At 45.7% G+C, this 14,203-nt stretch overlaps 1 protein-coding gene and 1 pseudogene across 1 annotated transcript; both read left to right on the forward strand.

Moving 5' to 3' along the window:
* Positions 1–2,464: 2,464 nt before the first annotated feature.
* On the forward strand, positions 2,465–8,176 carry LOC141182632 (gastrula zinc finger protein XlCGF53.1-like). The gene is made up of 6 exons (XM_073660795.1): positions 2,465–3,068; positions 3,911–4,060; positions 4,190–4,369; positions 4,452–4,575; positions 4,659–4,756; positions 4,954–8,176. Exons 1-6 carry the CDS (start codon positions 2,982–2,984, stop codon positions 5,050–5,052), a joined length of 738 nt encoding a protein of 245 aa, XP_073516896.1. The 5' UTR covers positions 2,465–2,981; the 3' UTR covers positions 5,053–8,176.
* Positions 5,674–13,136, forward strand: LOC141182702 (uncharacterized; annotated as a pseudogene).
* Positions 13,137–14,203: the final 1,067 nt, after the last annotated feature.

Genomic DNA, 14,203 nt, shown 5'->3' on the forward strand with positions numbered 1-14,203 from the left:
CAACCTGGGGGCTGTATTCCCAGGCCTGTCTGAACTATCTCCTAGCCTGTTTGTCCGCCTCTCTGGGGGCCGTATACCCAGACTCGCTCCTGTATCTTGTTGCAGTGTCAGTTCCTGTCTGAACACCCTCCTAGCCTGTTTGTCTGCCTCTCTGGGGGCCGTATACCCAGACTCGCTCCTGTATCTTGTTGCAGTGTCAGTTCCTGTCTGAACACTCTCCTAGCCTGTTTGTCTCTGTGTCCGTACCTTCCCTTTTCCTGCTGTCTCATAACCTGCACCTAACTCCTACTCAATGTCTCTCTACTTCTGTTGTGAGTTTAGAGTCCACTCGCTACTTCATTGCAAGTACCTTGTGTGTATCTGGTTCTGCTTGTCCCTTCCAGTCTGTTCACTGTGAACAGAGCCCTGTCCTCTCTGCTCTGCCTTGTTCACCGCTCCGGCGGTTTCGCTCTGTTCTGCCTTGCTCACCGCTCCGGCGGTTCCTTCGTGCTCTGCCTTGCTCACCGCTCCGGCGGTTCCTTCGTGCTCTGCCTTGCTCACCGCTCCGGCGGTTCCTTCGTGCTCTGCCTTGCTCACCGCTCCGGCGGTTCCTCTCTGCTCAGCCTTGCTCACTGCTCTGACAGTTCCTTCCTGCTCAGCCTTGCCCACTGCTCTGGCGGTTCCTTCCTGCTCTGCCTTGCTCACCGCTCCGGCGGATCCTTCCTGCTCAGCCTTGCTCACTGTTCCGGCGGTTCCTTCCTGCTCAGCCTTGCTCACTGTTCCGGCGGTTCCTTCCTGCTCTGCCTTGCTCACCGCTCCGGCGGTTCCTCTCTGCTCTGCCTTGCTCACCGCTCCGGCGGTTCCTTCGTGCTCTGCCTTGCTCACCGCTCCGGCGGTTCCTCTCTGCTCAGCCTTGCTCACTGCTCTGACGGTTCCTTCCTGCTCAGCCTTGCTCACTGCTCTGGCGGTTCCTTCCTGCTCTGCCTTGCTCACCGCTCCGGCGGATCCTTCCTGCTCAGCCTTGCTCACTGTTCCGGCGGTTCCTTCCTGCTCTGCCTTGCTCATCGCTTCGGCGGTTCCTCTCTGCTCTGCCTTGCTCACCGCTCTGGCAGTTCCTCTCTGCTCTGCCTTGCCCACCGCTCCAGTGGTTCCTCTCTGCTCTGCTTGTCTACCGCATCTGCGGTTCTGTTCCTGAATCCCAGTCTGTACTGGACCCTATCCAGCCTGCGCTCCAACCTGCTAGTGCCTCCCTGTCTGCACTCCAGCCGTGCTTGCCAGTATCCTCCAGCCTGCTCTCCAGCCATGCCTGCCAATACCCACCTGTCTGTATGCCAGCCTAACCTGCTTGTTCCTGCATTCCCTGGTGTAGGTCAACAGCTGTGACCGGTGTCTGACCTGGAGTCGCACCTGGTCCCTCTGCTCGGTTCCTCCTTGGTTCACGGAGTCATTAGCCGCCGTGCGACCTTGGTCGGATCAGGTAGATACTTAGTTACGCCCCTCCAGGCACTCCTCTGTTCATGGTACAGTGGGATCACTAATCACGCTCACGACAGTCAGTCCGGGCGCGAGCGGAACAGTCCTCATATTCAGGCAGCTTCTATTTTACTCAAACCCTCTTTATAAGAACAAGATCAGAGTCTCATTATACCGAGCTGAGCCGCTCCAGGGACAAAGACCCCGTCTGGTCCTAACACGCCGGGTGTACGGAGTATCCAGCCACGGGGCCCGGATTCTCTCATTTGTGGCCCCAGCGTTTCTTGTAGAATAAATCCCTTTCTCATCCAGTCCTGTAGTAATGACTTTGTTATCAGGTTTTGTAGGAGGGTTCGTCTGACTCCATCTTATGTTATCAATATCTGTGCGAGAAACAGGAGACGTCCGAGCGCAGTTTTACCGAGTGTCCAGTGTCAGTTCTTCTACAGTCTGATAAAGAGCCGTGGTGTCTCCGACCGAACCTGGGAGTATACAGCTATAAACAGCGTACACACACGGCTCCTCTCCGTACACCTCTTACACACGTGGCTCCGCTCCGTACACCTCGTACACGCGCGGCTCCGCTACGTACACCTCGTACACGCGCGGCTCCGCTCCGTACACCTCGTACACATGCGACTCCGCTCCGTACACCTCGTACACGCGCGGCTCCGCTCCGTACACCTCGTACACACACGGCTCTGCTCCGTACACCTCGTACACGCGGCTCCGCTTCGTACACCTCGTACACATGCGGCTCTGCTCCGTACACCTCGTACACACACGGCTCAGCTCCGTACACCTCGTACACACACGGCTCTGCTCCGTACACCTCGTACACGCGCGGCTCTGCTACATCCACACTGTAAACCCCTCCTGACCCCACACATAAACTTCAGCTCATCCAGCACCATGACAACCAGCACAGCAGAGTCCTGCATCCACTGAGGCCCCTGATCATGTGACCCCTGACTCCTCCCCTCCTGTGACCTCATCACAGCTCCTGTGCGCACAGAGCAGCCATATATGTGGTGGCGGCTCTGCAGGTGGAGGTATGTGGAGACCCCCCATTACTGGGGCAGGGGGCATTAACCCCTTCAGCACGGAGACTCTTTTGGGGTCTCTGTGTGGTGTGAACAGTGAGGTAACAGCTGTGGACAGAATGCAGCTTAGCTGGTTCCCGTCCACATTAGATCCATTCAGACGACTGCAGGATGAAGGACAGAAGCCCAGAGAAGTCCTCACACAGCGCCATTATTCCTCTCCTAGCTCCAGCACAGTAATGTGGATACAATTGATGATATTCTGGGGATTTGCAGGAATATGTGGCAGATATTTGCTGGATCTTCTGCTTTCTAGACCGCTTCCTCCTGTAAGTCCTATGAAACAATCCAGACGATCCTGTCAGGTCTGTGACGTGAGATCCATCAGCTGTCAGCACAAGCAGCATTTCATGGAAAGGGAATTGTGGTGTGAACACTCTCCTGTCGCCACAATGCAGGGCCGGACGTCTTTTATAAGCCGGCGTCATGTCCCTTGGGTGTTCCTTATATAATGATTGTCACATGACAACAAGATCCCGAATGTCAGAACCAATACCCACACGTTGCATAAAGGTAAGAAATGACACAAGAAACAACAAAAACGGGAAAGAAACAACAACCACCACACGCCCATACGATATGCTACCACCCAAAGCACTAAATAATATATCCTCACTTATCCCCATTCTTCATGCTGTACGGTGCCCTTTTTTTGATTCCCACACCACACTATGTTCCTGCCATACCTGCATCTCCAAATTTCTTTTGTAACATTTTAACACCTGTTTTTTTTTAAGTGGTTTTCATGTAATATATGGAAGCCTATACAAGAATGCAAAAAATAAAATATTTCCAGAGAAAAAAAAACACTGTACATAGAGATATTGGCATCAAATAACTCCTGTCTTGGTGGTCTTATAAACAAGCTTTTATAAAAGCCTCAAACTTCTGTGTGTGAATCAGACATGAGATCTAATGTGATAGAATATTACAGTCTGGGGAAGTTGGGAAACATTCATATAGACGGCCGGTGGAGATGTAGTCAGTGACAGACGCTGGCCAAATATGTTTCTAGAGCCGTAGTAGAAGATGAAGATGTCGTCTTCATCATAAAGTAGTTATTTCTCATGTCACGTGTAATGAATATCTCCTGCAGTATTGCTAATGACTAATTCCACTGTACGTCAATGAGCCAAAAATTAGCGTTATGGAAGATGAGTCTTGAAGAAACGTATTCAGCTGCAGACTCCGAGGAAGAAACTGCTTGTTGTCTGTGGCCTAAAATATACAGGTTTTATTAGCAGATGTAAAGAATAAAGCTAAATACTGTAAATAATAAATCTCTTATTATCTCCAGTAATTGTATTATTACACAAGATTTTTATGATGTTTTATCGGCTCATCTTCTCATTGAGGTCTCTACAATATCGAATCCTCTCAGTGAAGATCTTCTATATAAGAGAATTTTCCTGATTTACCCATTAAAGATGGATAAGGACAGAGACAATATGGCTGAAAAGATATTACACCTCACCCTAGAGATCCTCTTCCGTCTTACTGGAGAGGTGAGAGATTCTGATGATGTCAAATTACATCATTCTTATCTATGGAAATAACAGATGGACAGAACTGGAGAGGTGAGGACTCTGGAAATGTCTGTAGCGAGATTTATTAATGTGTCTCTCCATAACTAGGATTACTCAGTAGTAAAGAAGACCTCTAGTGAGCGCCATCAGGACCCTGTGTCTGAGGGGTGGGGAAGAACCCAGAGCCCAATCACTGGACCTCCACCTCTTCCCCTGATACATGAGGACATCAATGACCAGAAGATCCTAGAACTCACCTACAAGATGATTGAGCTGCTGACTGGAGAGGTGACACTATTGGGAATGCTGGGACATTATACAGTAATGCTATGGAGGGATCGGGGGATTATGGTATCATTGTATGTGTCAGGTTCCTATAAGGTGTCAGGATGTCGCTGTCTATTTCTCCATGGAGGAGTGGGAGTATTTAGAAGGACACAAAGATTTGTACAAAGACATCATGATGGAGGTTCCCCAGCGCCTCACATCACCAGGTAATAGACAGGACTGAATACACACGGCCTATAATTATCTGTATGTAAAGAATGTATTAAGTCCCTGTATGTGTTTGCTCCAGATCTATCCAGTAAGAGGACAACACCAGAGAGATGTCCCCGTCCTCTTTTTCCGCAGGACTGCAAACAAGAAGATCCCAATGTTCCTCAGGATCATCAGGTAGATGGAGAGAAGGTGTAATGAGATCTCCCCTATGATGTGTAGACGGCTGTGAAGGTCTTGTGCTCAGTCTTGTTTTATCCACCAGTATTATATGTTTTTACTTGTGTAATGAGAACGGTGGAGATGGCAGGATTAGAGCTGATCATGGATGTGACTTCTCCATCTGTCTGTGACTTTTACAATATTTGTTTCAGGGTGAAGATCTGACCCATATTAATACTACAGAGATATATGTGAGGGGTGATGAGCAGTGTAAAGAGGAGATTCCTACATATAACCACCCAGGTGAGTAGTATCCACTAAATGCAGAGAAGTCACAGATTCTTCTCAGTCACCGGCTGTGGCTGCTTTATTGGTGGCGTAATCTGGCTATATCACAATCGTGTGATCACCATTTTTCCGCTAGATCACAACATTCTAATCCACCAAAAATTGTTCAAATGACTTTGGGTAAAGAAAGCCCTTTTCTATAGAACTTACAACCTGGAGGATCCACCTACCCCATGGGATAAGAAGACGCTGACTCTTACCTGTCTGTATCTGTATAATACAAAGCCAAATGACAGCGTATGAAGAATGTGCTGACAAGTTGGAAAATCACTTGAAGAAAAATATTATGATGGGCCTGTAAGAGAAAGCGGAGAGTAATGATGCTGTTGGCTTCCTAGATCCCTGATATCTTACTGGATGAATCTTCCTTCTCTCCCTTCTGTGCTGCTGAATGTCCTCATATGGTCCCTACAAGACCAGGTCCAGTCTTTCTGACCAAACTTCACTTTTATGATCGACAACATTAAATGTGCAGTGAGGGCCAAGTGTGAATTTCTGTACAATAACAGCAGAGTTTCCCTTTATCCTGACTTTTCAATTTCTTTTTAAACCAACTAACTTCAAACAGGATTGTGATAAACGGCATGAAATACATTACACCTGTGCCGTGATATATCTCTAAGCTGTGCGTGGCTGATGGCTGTACTATACATTTATTCATGCCTGCAGGAGATGTGTTGGCATGGCTCGAGCCCTGGTTTCATGGATTTACTCCGCGTCATAAATTCCATCATGTTTTCAATCCTAAGGAATTCAGATTACTGCACAATCTCTCCTGAAATGGGGGCGCTAATACTTTCTTTACTCTTCTGGTCAGGACTCATAGTAGCTCCAATGGTCCACCATAAATGAGTGCAACTCCGGTTTAGTGTTGGCGTTCTCCCCCGAAACATACGTTCTTGTTGAGGATGTATCATATATTTTTATGTCTTTTTTTTAACAGGTTCATTCTGTATGATAGCTTGATTGTGATGGGATCGGCCTGCCTCACTTATGTGAGTCTGTAACTCCCGGGTAGTCTTTTAAAAAGGTTTCCATTGCCTCTTCCAAGTGCCCGAGATCTAAATTTAAGACATCTCAGCTCTGCACTATTATAAAAAGTTCTTTTTAAATGTCTAATATTTCTTCTTGACACTCATCTGACAGAAAATATTGGCCCTTACGATAGTTTAGATTGCTAAGAGCCACCGAGCCCCATATTCTAATTACCCCAAAAAGGTTTCACCACTAGTTTACTCATTTTTTTTCTGAAGAATACAGTTCAGCTTCATCATTTCAGTAGTTGTGTTATTGGGTTTGTTCACAGTTTTGCCCATCGTCCTTTTTTAACCCCTCCATATGGATCTGGACTTACTCAGAGACCCTTAGGCTTGGGCCACAGTGCTACCTGCTGTTCTGTGGAGTGAGATGGGAAGAAGAAGAATAATCAAGTAGCCGTGTCGTTACCAGGAGGGCAGAGAAAATACAAACTCAGAAGACACAAGAGTGGTCAGTAAACGGGCCGAGGTCACAACAGGAAACAAACACACAAGCCGGGAGCTGAGCACAGAGGACTGAACCAGAGGAGAACAAGGCTGTATCTGGCAGCTTCCGGCAATATGCTTCCAGCTTTAGTAGGGTGCGGTGCTTTCCCATTGCCTGAAGTAGGGAGCAGATTACTTCAGCTGACAGCACATACGCCCATACTGTCTGACTGGGTGGTACTACTGGTCCCAGGCACCATAATATTAGGGGCTGAAGAGAGCCTGTGCTGCCCAGAGCTTTTGATTCTGTCATCTCCTCCATCACCACCGCCGCCTGCAGAATGAATAAGGCGGCTCCTGCTGAGAGAAGCAGACGTCGCAGGAGCAGATCCCAGAGAAAATGGGACACACCAATTGCAGAAGTTCTAATACGACAAAATGGCAGAAAACCAGAGCAGTAGAAATCCCCATAGAGTAGTGACGATTTTGACTTCACAGCCACTTTCCGGAAATTAGCACGCCGTGGATGTTGGAGAGTGAAAATAGCAAATCTTCCATTTCATTGCCCAACACATAGTGCCCAGATTGTGCTCCAGGAGACACACACCGTAAATTAAGTGGGTTCTTCTCACTACATCAATGCCAAATACATGGATGCTAAATGTGGTTTGGGCACAGTCTATTAGACTGTGAACTGTCATTGTCTTGGTGAATAATACAATATTTTTACATAACTTGCCATTTCTAAGGACAATTTAAGTAGAAATGTTCAAAAATATAAAATGCAATAATATTTAATTAAAAATAACAATTGGTTTATGGAAGCCATGTTTCTTTTCAAGAGTTTTTGAGCCACTAATGATGTGGAAACCTCTGTTTTTCCATTGACAGATGATGCACCTGAGTGGAGGCTTGTTTTTTGTGAGATGAGTAGAAATTTTTATTGGTATTATTTTCGCATATTTCATATTTGAAAGGCAGAATGAACAAACAGTTGAACACCAAGCTCTACTGGTTCATGCTATGAGGTTTTCTATTAGACTGTGAATTGTCTTGGTGAATAATTCAATATTTTTACATAACTTGCCATTTGTACCAACAGTTTAAGTAGAAATGTTCAAAAATATAAATTTCAAGAATATTTTATTCAAATATAATATTTTTTTTACTTAGCAGATGACTGTACTAGGAGATCAGAGGGGCAGCTGACATCTTCAATTTTTAAATGGGATGAGCTTGATATCACACAGGATACAACTGAAGTGAATGGCATTGCTCCAGATATACCATCATCCCTTCAGAGCAAAGATCTGTCATCTGATCCTATGAAACCAGTCCTGTCTTCTGATTCATTAGCGACTACTAAGGATATTCAAAGTCACAAAATAAGCATTAAAAAACAAACTGCTCCTAAAGCAAAGAAGCCATATTATGTTCAGAATATGGAAATAGTTATCCCCGCTTTCCCCTTTATTTTCTTAAACATCGAAAAATTCACACAGTGTAGAATAAATTTTCTTGTTCCAGGTGTGGGAGATGTTTTAACCAGAAATTAGATCTTGTTAGGCAGCAGAGAACTCACTCAGGGGAGAAGCAATTTTCATGTTCAGAATGTGGGAAATATTTTATCCAGAAATGGAATCTTGTCATACACCAGAGAACTCACACAGGGGAGAAGCCTTTTTCATGTTCAGAATGTGGGAAATGTTTTAACCATAAATCAGTTTTGGTAAATCATCAGAGAACTCTCACAGGGGAGAAGCCTTTTCCTGTTCTGAATGTGGGAAATGTTTTAACCAGAAATCAGATTTGGTTAGTCACCAGAGAACCCACACAGGGTAAAAGTCTTTTTCATGTTCAGAATGTGGGAAATGTTTTGTATGCAAATTACACTTTGTTAGTCACCAGAGAACTCACACAGGACAGAAGCCTTTTTCATGTTTGGAATGTGGGAAATGTTTTGGATACAAATCCCACCTTGCTAGTCACCAGAGAACTCACACAGGGGAGAAGCCATTTTCATGTTCAGAGTGTGGGAAAAGTTTTAACCAGAAGTCAGATTACATTAAGCACCAGAGAACCCACACAGGGGAGAAGCCTTTTTCATGTTCAGAATGTGGTAAATGTTTTGTATGCAAATCACACCTTGTTAGTCACCAGAGGACTCACACAGGAGAGAAGCCTTTTTCATGTTCAGAATGTGGGAAATGTTTTGTATGCAAATCACATCTTGTTACTCACCAGAGAACTCACACAGGGGAGAAGCCATTTTTATGTTCAGAGTGTGGGAAAAGTTTTAACCAGAAGTCAGATTTCATTAAGCACCAGAGAACCCACACAGGGGAAAAGCCTTTTTCTTGTTCAGAATTTTGAAAATGTTTTAACCAGAAAGTGCATCTTGATACCCACCAGAGAACTCACGCAGGGAAGAAGTCTTTTCTATGTTCAGAATGTGGGACATGTTTTAACGACAAATCAGATTTTGTTAAGCACCAGAGAACCCACACAGGGAAGAAGCTTTTTTCATGTTCAGAATGTGGGAAATGTTTTATCCAGAAATGGAATCTTGTTATACACCAGAGAACCCACACAGGAGAGAAGCCTTTTTCATGTTTAGAATGTGGGAAATGTTTTAACCAGAAATCGTATTTTGTTAGACACCAGAGGACCCACACAGGGAAAAAGACTTTTTCCTGTTCATAGAATCATAGAATGTTAGAGTTGGAAGGGACGTCCAGAGTAATCGTGTCCAGCCTCCTGCTCTTTGCAGGATTTACCAAGCCAGCTCAGACAGATGCCTGTCCAGACTCTGTTTGAAGACTTCCATTGAAGGAGAGCTCACCACCTTTTGTGGCAGCCTGTTCCACTCATTGAACACCCTCACTGTCAAAATGTTTGTTCTAATATCTAGTCTGTATCCTCTCCCTTTCAGTTTCATTCCATTGCTTCTCGTGTTTCCATATAAAATGAGTGTAAGGATGTTCCTGCTACATTGTGACATCCCTTCAGATATTTGTAGACCGCTTTTAAGACTCGTTTTAGCCTTCATTTTTGCTAGTTTAACATTCCCAAATCCTTTAACCTTTCCTCATAGGACATAGTTTGCAGTCCTCTCGCCATTTTGGTCGCTCTTCTTTGAACTTGCTCCAGTTTTTCAATGTCCTTTTTAAAATGTGGTTCCCAGAACTGGACACTATTTTCCAGATGAGGCCTGACCAAGGAGGAGTACAGAGTGATAACTACTTCACGTGATCTAGACTATGCTTCTCTTAATACATCCCAGAACTGTATTTGCCTTTTTTGCTGCTGCAGCACACTGTTGACTCAAGTGTTAAAAAAGGGCTGTTGCTTAGTTCTGTTCCTCCCATTCTGTAACTGTAATTTTCCTTTTCCTTGCACAGATGTAGAATCTTGCATTTCTCCCTGTTAATTGCCATTTTATTAGTCGCTGCCCATTGTTCAAACTTATCTAGATCCTTTAGAATCCTTTCTCTGTCTTCTGTAGTGTTAGCTATCCCTCCTAGTTTTGCATCATCTGCAAATTTGATTACTTTACCTTCAGTTCCCTTATCTAGATCATTTATAAAAATGTTGAACAACATTGGGGCCAGGACAGAGCCTTGTGGTACCCCACTTGAAACACTCTTCCAATTGGATGACCAATCATTTATTACCACTCTTTGCGTACGATCACTGAGCCAGTTATGAATCCACCTTACCGTAGCCTTGTCAATCTCATACTTGGTCATTTTTTCAATAAGGATAGTATGAGATACTTTATCAAATGGTTTGCTGCAGTCGAGATTTATTATATCTACCGTATTTCCCTGATTCAGCCACTCAGTGATTTCATCATAGTAGGGAATAGATTAGTCTGACATAACTTGTTTGCTACAAATCCATGCTGGCTCTGGTTCATTACTGTATTTTTTATCCAAGTACTTGCATACATGCTGTTTAATTATTTGTTCAAAGATCTTTCCTGGTTTAGAAGTAAGGCTCACTGGCCTGTAATTTCTAGGCTCCATCTTCTTTCCTTTTTTGAAGATAGGAACAACATTTGCCCTTCTCCAATCTTCTGGGATGTCTCCTACAGGATTTTTCAAAGATTCTGGCTAGTGGTTCTGCAATTTACTCTGCTAACTCTTTAATACCCTAGGATGTAATTTATCTGGACCACAGCTTCTAATCTTAATCGGCCAGATGTTTAGATTTGTTAAGCCAGGAGAAATACACTATTATCTTTGTTGACTTTTGAATATGTGTGTTTCTTTGGCTAATAATAATATTTTTTATTTATATAATGCCAACATATTCCACAGCACTTTACAATTAACTAGGGACATGTACAGACAATAAAAACAATACAATGTATCACATTTCAACAGTCATATGAGGAGTGAGGGCCCTGCTCTCAAGCTTACAATCTATATGGAAATAGGGGGACACAATAGGTAGAACATGGTCATCAGCCAGTATCAGTATCTAAGTGCAGTTACTGTGTGCCATTGGTTGCATGGAGGATGTGGAGACAGATGAATAGGCAGGAGCAGATTAAGTTGAACATTTAGAAGAGAACGGGAGAGTTAGGTTAGTGAGTTGAGGTGATAGGTTTGTCTAAACAGATGTGTTTTTAAAGCATGTTTGAAAACATGGGGGGCTAGATATTAGTTGAATTGTTTGAGTTAGTGCATTCCAGAAAACTGACGCAGCATGAGAGAAGTCTTGGAGACGGATTAAGTGAAGCTCGGATTAAGGAGGATGTTAGTCTTAGATCAGTTGCAGAATGGAGGGCACGGGAAGGGTGATAGACAGAAATGAGGGAAGAGATATAGGGCGGTGCAGAACTGTGGAGAGCTTTGTGGGTGAGAAAGATGAGTTTTTATTGTATTCTGTAGTAAATGGGTAACCAGTGTAATGACTGGCACAGGGTAGAGGCGTCAGTGAAGCGGCCTGATAGAAATACTACCCTGGCTGCTGCATTCAGAATGGACTGGAGAGGAGAGAGTTTGTTTAGAGGGAGGGCTGGTCAAAAAGGACAGTGACTCAGTGTTTGGGAACAATGATGTTTATTACTATGCTAATTGCATATTGTACTAACCCAGCTAGTTTATTTACAAGAGCAGGGGGATTAGCTCAAACAATGAGACCTGAGTGAGCCCTGCACCTTCCCCCAAACTTGTGTCTGATGACCTTAGCCACATATGTAAATATAAAAAGAGTTTTCTATGCTGCTGCAAATAGAATCAAGGAGAATCAGAGAGACATTCCTCAGGACAGAAGATGGATAGCATGGCTCCATTCAGAGAGACATAGATTTGGATTCTACAGGTTTGCAGCCTAAAAGTATATAGTACTGACTGGAAGGATACAGATTTGCTCCATTGACCATCAGAGAATTCATGGATACATTTGGGGATCAGGGTAGGGATAATGAGGTCACCTGGCCCCATGGATATATTGTTTGGGGTTGCCAGGTGGGACCCTCCATCGCCTGTAACCCATGGAGACTTTCGGAGAAGCCAGATTGGGACCAGCCGGTCATCTGGCCCAATAGAAACTCGGAGAGGCCAGGGTGGGACCCTCGGGTCTCCTGGCCTTGTACCTCGATGGACTGTCAGCTTTCTAAGCTTGCCGCTACCTCCTCTCTGTGGGGACCCGCCAAAAGTGAGGGGCCACTAGTTGAGGTAGTTGGCCCTGGAAATCCCAAAGTCGCAGCTGCTCTATTCTCGACAGGCCAGCGGAAGGGTGAGACAGTAATTTTGCAACATCTCGGATATTTTCTCGGACTGTTTTATATGTTTGTCTGTTTAGTGGTTCAATAAAATATTGCCACACTGTTTTACCCTCACCCTGTCTTGTCTGAGTAGTATTATGCCCACGGAAGACCCTCGGATCTTCACACTCACCATCTCTCTGTTTATATATAATGTGGATTCTTGTATTTCTTCAATAGCACCATGAAGATCAGTTGATCTTACAATTTCTTTCTTAAAGAAGACATATACCAAATAGGAATTTAAAAGTTCAGCCTTCTCAACATAATTTTTGACCAATTCACCCTGTTCATCCTGTAAAAATTCTATAGCATCTGACTTTTCTTTTGTTTTGACATACCCCCAAAATCCATTTTTATTGCTTTTGGTCTCCCTTGCAAGCCTCACTTCATTACTGGCTTTAACTCTTCTAATGCTTGCCCTGCATTACCTGCAAACAGCATTACATTCTTTAGATATGCCCCCCTCTTTCCATTCAATTTACACTTCTTTTTTCCTTTTTAACAAGTGTTTCAGTTCTGTGTATATCCATCCTGGTCTCTTTAAATGCTTCCAATTCTTTCTTTTCAGGATTGTTACTGTGCAGTGAGAATTTCATTTAGCAAAATCTCCCCTCCTTGGACATTTCTGTCTTTTAGAACATCCAGTCATTGAACCTTTCTGAGTCCATTAAAATCTGCCTTTCTGAAGTCAAACCTTAAAGTCTGAGTCCTCACTGTTGTAGCGCTGGCGTCCCTGCCCTCTGCTAGGCAGGGACGCTGCTCCCCTCACCGCTCTGCTCCGTGCCCGGCGTCCTCTCCCCGCTCTGCTGTCAGCGCGCGCTCCTTCCCGGCGTCCTCCTCCCGCTCTGCTCTCAGCGCGCGCTCCTTCCCGGCCCCTGTGCTTAGGGCGCGCGCGCGCGCGCTCCCCTCCTCTTAAAGGGGCCGCGCGCGCCGTCCTAAGGAGTCCCCGGCCAATGGCCGGAGGACTTCATCATATATAAGGCACCTCCTCCAAAATGGAGGTGCCCGAGCAATGTTGTTTGCACCTGTGTCTCACCTGTGCTTCAGCCCTCAGGTCCCGTTGCCAGTTACCTGCCAGTTACCTGCCAGTTTCCTGCCAGTTTCCTGCTAGTTACCTGCCTGATTCCTGCCTGAATACTTGTTACCTGCCTGCCTGCCTGCCTGAGGTCCGACGGTCTGCCTTACAACTCCGGTCAGTCTGTCTAAGGACCAACTTGTCCGCTCACCTGGGAGCGCACATCAGCTACCTGCCTGCTTGCCTGAGGTCCGACGGTCTGCCTTACAACTCCGGTCAGTCTGTCTATGGACCAGCTTGCCCGCTCACCTGGGAGCGCTTCTCCGTTACCTGCCTGCTTGCCAGCCCGGAGGCTCCGTTGTCACGTGCTGTGACCACCAGCTATCTCAGAGACTCTTGCCCGCTCACCTGGGAGCGCATCTCCGTTACCTGCCTGCTTGCCAGCCCGGAGGTCCCGTTGTCACGTGCGGTGACCACCAGCTATTCCAGAGACTCTTGCCCGCTCACCTGGGAGCGCTTCTCCGTTACCTACCTGCCTGCCAGCCCGGAGGTTCCGCCGTCACGTGCCGTGACCACCTGCTATTCCAGAGACTCTCGCTTGCTCACCTGGGAGCACACATCTACCATCTGCCTGCTAGCCTACCCGGAGGCTCTGCCATCACAGGTCGTACCTACCCCTTACCCAGAGACTGCCCTGATCACTTGCCGTAACTCCCTGTCCGTTCACCCAGAGACTGCCACCCGCTCCCTTACAAGGGCCGCCCCCTTGTATAGTAGCTCAGAGGTTCCGCCTCCCGGACCCGTTACAGTTTGCTCGGGCCATGGAACCCGGTGGCACCCAAGCTCCCTCGCTCTCG

Source organism: Phyllobates terribilis, unplaced genomic scaffold (assembly GCF_046119375.1).
Source record: "Phyllobates terribilis strain yellow unplaced genomic scaffold, ASM4611937v1 Scaffold_35__1_contigs__length_13245226, whole genome shotgun sequence".
NCBI lineage: Eukaryota > Metazoa > Chordata > Amphibia > Anura > Dendrobatidae > Phyllobates > Phyllobates terribilis.